Below are 6,056 nucleotides of genomic sequence, written 5' to 3' on the forward strand. Positions count from 1 at the left end.
CAGCACCTGCATGTTAACCATCGAAACCAGATGAGGAAGTAAGCCCTTGGAGACATACAACGGAACTCTGCATTGGCAAGAGCGAAGTTTCTTAATACAGTTTGGCTGAAATATGAGACCATTTCCCATATAGCCTCAGCAATACCATTATGCTGTTATAAACAGCAGAATAATCAAGTGAATGCATGTCTCATTCAAGCTGCAACATGCCTTGTAAGAAAGGTGCTTAAATGCTCAAATTAAAATAAATAAATTTAAGCTCAACACTGCTAGTGCTGTGTGCATTAACACTGTTTCACATTCTTTCAAAGTAAATATATTTGACCTGGGAAGACCTACAGTACCATACCACACTATCTCTAACCTTTGGTCATACTCCCTTTATATTTTAAACATACACCTCTTTAGGATTTGCTAATAAAATTTAGCAAGAAAACGTGGGAGTGTCATCACTAGGATTTTTACCCAATATCCAATCTACAAGCAAATACAGGACATTTCAGAACTTAAAAAAAATCCCTCATACCCTTAAAGTAAAATCTAGCTTTAACATAGTTAGGTGTCTGGAAACACTTAACTGGAACAGAATAAAAACCAAATATAACACAGCTAAGATTAGGCTCTACTGCCAGTCAGATAAGTATGCACCATCAGAGTACACTTTTGGAGAGGTGGAATGCAATGAGGAGGAGTTTCTTTTCAGTTGAAGTTAGTCTTCCGTAAATGCTTATTAGGAATTTCTATAGCGCTGACTTGAAGAGGCCAGGATCCACCAACAATTCCTGCTTGGATAGCTACACCCATTACCACTGCTAGATCGGGATCTACAGAGGTGTTAGGTTCCTTTCCAAAGAAATCCCGAATAACTTTGCGTATCTGAGGAATCCGAGTGGAACCTCCAACTAACACAATTTCATCCACTTCTGCTTTGTGTAGGTGGCCTTCCTTCAACACTTGTTCAATGGGCACAAGAATCTTCTCAAAAAGGTCCTCATTTAACATCTCAAATAGCTTCCTAGAGATCTCTGTTTCAAACACAACTTTGACAAAGTTGTTCTCTACTTCTGAAGCATCTCCAAGATTTGTCAGGTCTTCTGTTTTTTGTGACGGCTTCCCTTGAAGAACAGTGTTTGCATTTACCTCACTTTCTTGAGGTTCTTCTGTAAGCTTCCTTTCTGGCATAGTCAACAACACCCTTAGCGTAGCGGCCTCCTGAACAGTCAGATTTAACTTAACCGCTTCCACAGCCTGTCTGAGGCGATGTATTTCTTCTTTTCTTGTTGGCAGAGAACCGTACCTTTGGTGGAGCTGATCATATAAATACAGCATCAACCTCTGATTAAAATCCTGCCCGCCGAGTTTGTTGTTACCTGAAACATCAGAAGAGAAGGCATGAGACATATCGCCTTCAAAGCTTCCAAAACCAGCACGCATCTTCTCTTTTACTGGGAGATCGTCCTCAAGGGCCACAACAGTGATGCTAGGACCATGGCATAGAACAAGAACTCACAGAGCTGCCAAAATAGACATTCTTGTTGTTCACTTAAGAACACATGACGTATAGTAACTTCCATATTTTATTTAGCAACTATTTTAGAATCTAACCCCCTCAATGCTTCCCCCCGCCGGAACTGCTCGCTTGCTGTGCTATAAGGGAAAAAAGCAGTGGTGGTTAACTCAGAGGTGTTCTCTATAGAAGAAAACATGTAATGATAAATTTCTAGCTGGAACCCTGTAACAGAAGTGCAATCTCTCACAGCAAATTGTTTTTCCAGTTTCAAATTTCTCTCTCTCTGCCCAGAATAGATTCTTCTCTTAGCACTTCCACAGTACAGCTTTATCGAGATTAATTTTTTCAGCAGTTTCAAGTTATTCAATGTCTTCACGCATTCACACAAAAAAAGAAGCAGCGAACTTCAGGTTCTATTAATGAGTATATCTTATCTGAGCCTTCAGAGAGAAAGGGAAAAAAAAGTATAATATATAACCAGTTTCTACCAAAGGAATATTCTTGCACCATGTTTTCAAAACCTGACAAATAATTATTCGTGCTTTCCACTCAATATTTTACAAAACGGTTTGCAGATTTTCATCTTGTTGAAGAATATTCTGAAAGCATCCATTGTTTTATTTTGGCTCAAAATAGACCTCTAACTAAATGGCAAACCCACTAATTAATAGTGGACCTTTATCTAAATTAATCAGAATAAAGCTGCTGAATATTTCTTGCTGTTCCACTCATGTGGACTGAGTGGCAGCTCCCATCAAAAAACTTGCTCACTGAAGGAAACAAAGACAGTGAGCACTGTGCCTCACACCTGTCTGAATCCAGGTCATCTGAAAAGCAGTTGGGTACACTACTACAGTTTTACTAAACGTTGCTGCCAGAACTCACTGCCAAGTGATGAATCACCCTGGCACACAGACATCACAACACTTCCTGCTGGGTAAACTGTGTGTGCATTCCCAAACCCTGCCCAACTGAGCTGAAGCCAAACATAAGGCGAGGATGCTCTGAAGCACTGGTCAAAAATTTTGCAATTGTTTCCAATTCGGGCAAAGGTAATGCGAAGTTTTTTTTTAACACCCCTAGCCCCCAAAAGTCCAGTTGAAGTAATTAACACACCAACACTTCACTAAGCTCCTCATTTAACATATCAAATAGTTTCCTAGAAATTTCTGTTTCAAACACAACAGCCATGGATAAAATGAAATTGGGACTTATTCCTTTGAGTCAGCCCAAACCTGTGAATTTATCTTAATTGTCGAGACCAGCCACAAAATTTTTTGCAAAAGGCAGCTGAGAATACATTCAGAGAATGCTTTGTGACAAGGCTGGTAACACTTTGAAAAGCCCCTTGAATGGTGCACCTTTCCCATCCACTCCTTGAGAAAGCAAATCATTTTTCTCACCTGCCATGGCTCGTGTGAGGAACATCCCTCCCTGCTTGTTCAACAGAGACACATCCAAAGTTCCTCCACCCAAATCCACCACTAGAACATGAAACACATCAGCTTTGTGGAGTCCGTAAGCCATAGCTGCAGCTGTGGGTTCATTGATTACACGCAAAATTTTTAGTCCTATGAAAACAAAGATACCAAGTGACAGTCAGTTACACTTCAGAAAACTGCAATTCTCGCATCACAATATTTACCACTAGTTGCTTTTAGTTTCTTTTTTTTTTCCTAACCAAACCTACCTTAAGTAAAATGTCAGAGCTAAAAGAAATAATTTTCTAAGCAGTATTACTCACTGAACTCTTTGTTATTTAAGTCTTAAGTGGTACTAATTCAGTATCAGTGTTAAGTCATGAACCATGATTTGCCCAAACACATTTCTTTGAGAGAAACCTTGCCAAGAAGGCTTTTTTCACATTGTTTCTGTTTAAATTATTGCCCAAGGGTGCTATGTAAAGTCTCTCTGTTTGGAGATCACCAAAGTCTATTTTCCCTGAAGTAAAATTTACTTCTTCTAGCTATCTATATCTGCATTAGCCAGCGGCACCTGGCAGTAGCCAAGAGTTCTCTGGTGTTCCTAACAATTGTTAATGGGCTGGAAAAAAGAAATAATTCCATTCTAAGTGTCTCTATCACTGATTCACTGCTTCTGTATCCTCCCCCCAAGACTTTAGTGAAATAGACCTGAAGGTTTGCTAGAGAAACACTGAAATAAAGAGACATCACCTGCAAGGTTAGCTGCCTTAATGGTAGCATTCCGTTGTCTTTCGTCAAACTCCGCTGGCACAGAAATGACCGCCTTCGAAATGGGCATGCTGAGAGAGTCCTCGGCCATCCTCTTCAATTTCAGTAGCAGCTGAGAGCCAATGTGCTCTGGAGTGATGTGAAAGGTTTTATTAGTTGTCACAGAGAATTCAGCTGATCCGTTGTTGTTGAAAATCTAGGAGGAAAAAATAACATAACCAACAGGTGAGAAGTCTTTTTCTCATACTTTTTCACCCTGCTCCTGCCAAATGTTTTATTTGCATACAGTCTATTTATTACAGAAAAATACAAATGTGCTTTTGTCATTTCCTGAATCACTTTTGTTCCTCGACTATGTGTATTAAGCAAAACACGCCACTCAAGGGGTTTAAGTATATCCAAAGTAGTGATACTCACTGTGCCCAGGTAAGACACATTAAAAAAAAAAAAAAGTTAAGACCTCATAACTGTGTAATCAATTCCAACATCACATTCCAAGATGAAAGTAATGCTTTTTAATCATTAGGTTTACCCTACTGATAAAGCTTCCCACAGGTTCTTCTTTCTGAAAGGAAACAAACAGGTTGGTACCAGAACAGCTTCTCTTAACAACTGAAGAATTCAAAGACTGTTTACAGCACCTGAAAATCTCTCTTCAGCAAATACTACACTATGTTGAATTAACAGAATACTACTTTTTTAAAAGCAGCTTTCAAGATCTGCTGCTGGTGAAGTAAGTACTAGAAAAGTGCCAAGGAAAAAATGCACTGGGACTTTTTTTTTTTTTTTTAATTTCAGCATAAAAGTAAATTTTCAGTAGAGCACTGTTGGAATTTAAAGCTGAAATTTATACTTTCAGATAAGGGACTGAAAGGTTACCCAGAAACACATCTCGCAGCAAAGGACCATTATCAGCTCTCACGCTGTGGTACACAAACCATTCCCTTTGCCTCTGTTGGTTTTCAGGCATATCAGATTTAGCCAAATAAATCAAGGTCAAACAAGCTGGTCACCTACTACATGTTTCGAGTGTCCTATAGCTTACTGCTTGGAAAGAACTGAAAAAGATGGCTACTTACCTTAAAGGGATACCTGCTACTTTCACTTTTCAGTTCTTCTGAAGTGAATATTTTCCCAATGAATCTTTTTGCATCATATATGGTGTTCTGAGGATTTGAATCGGCCAGTTCTAGGCCGTCATATCCTACATACACATTTCCGTCTGTGAAAGAGACTATACTTGGTATGCTGCTGTGCCCATTTTCATCTGTAATCACCTTCACCTCCCCTGTTCCAGGAAGAAAGACACCAACAGAGCAGTAAGTTGTGCCAAGGTCGATCCCAATCACTTTCGGCGTAGGCATTGGTAAATATTGCTGGGCCAGATAGCCAGCTAACAAGAGTGCCAGAACAGCTGAACCTGAAACACAAATTTTACAAAAACAGGGTTAGAGTATCTACTGCTACAAACTTGGAAGTCAAGGCAAATTACATAGTATTACACCTCATGCAGTTTTATTTCATGCTCTGAAGCCTGTTTTGCTACTTAATTAGTTTTCATTTTCTTCAGATGTCACCAGCAAGTTCAGGTCTCTTAATTAAACAAGAAGTGGTTAGAAGAGATAAAAAATTCAGACATTAAATACTAAGCTGATGAAGGAAAGCCCAAGAGATACAACAAAGCCAGAAATAGCAGCACTCTGTAATAATGTTTTCTCTCTCTGCAAGGTAGTTCAAAAATATAGGCTAATTAATATTTTGGAGGGAATTGTCTATGAAAGACCCCTAAGGGACATCTAGTTAATAAGGCTGCATGAAGTCACAGCTTGCAATTCAAACATCTCCTCCAACTTCACTGGAAATCTAAAAATAAGGAAATGCAAAACTACACCAACTTCTCCTATTTCAGTCATAGCTCCCAAGGAGCATCTTCCCACCCCCTTAAATCTTTTCTGTGCTTTGAAACCAAAGTGTGGACTACTTTAAGTACAGAGTAGATGGTTTGGTGGTTTTTTTTTAATTTTACATACAATCAGGAACACAAAACTCACACAAATCTAGCACAAACCAGTGTCGTGAAGGAGAATAAAGAAGTACCAACAAACAAACCCTCAAGAAGAAATCTACACAGCTTAAATTTCAAAGCGTGGATAAGCTTTTTTTTTTTTTTTCCGCCAGCAGGGAAGGGTGGTCCGTTCTTTCTCACTAGTCTGTTTGCAGCACACCGAGGACTGCGGCTTTGCAAGCGGCAGCACACGCACTGAACACGCCGCAGGAAGCGACAAGGCCGGCAGAAACACTGCGAGAGCCCCGGCAAAACCGCGACGTCGCGCTCAGCGCCGGCCACCGAGGCC

At 39.8% G+C, this 6,056-nt stretch overlaps 1 protein-coding gene across 1 annotated transcript; it reads right to left on the reverse strand.

The window, feature by feature from the left end:
* Positions 1-597: 597 nt before the first annotated feature.
* HSPA13 (heat shock protein 70kDa family, member 13) lies at positions 598-5,132 on the reverse strand (the record flags this gene model as incomplete). The annotated part of the gene is made up of 4 exons (XM_009869215.1): positions 598-1,370; positions 2,914-3,081; positions 3,685-3,898; positions 4,782-5,132. Coding segments are annotated over 4 exons (1,404 nt in total), but the record flags the coding sequence as incomplete, so codon positions are not given.
* Between the last annotated feature and the right edge of the window lie 924 nt (positions 5,133-6,056).

Source organism: Apaloderma vittatum, unplaced genomic scaffold, assembly GCF_000703405.1.
Source record: "Apaloderma vittatum isolate BGI_N311 unplaced genomic scaffold, ASM70340v1 scaffold13895, whole genome shotgun sequence".
Lineage (NCBI taxonomy): Eukaryota > Metazoa > Chordata > Aves > Trogoniformes > Trogonidae > Apaloderma > Apaloderma vittatum.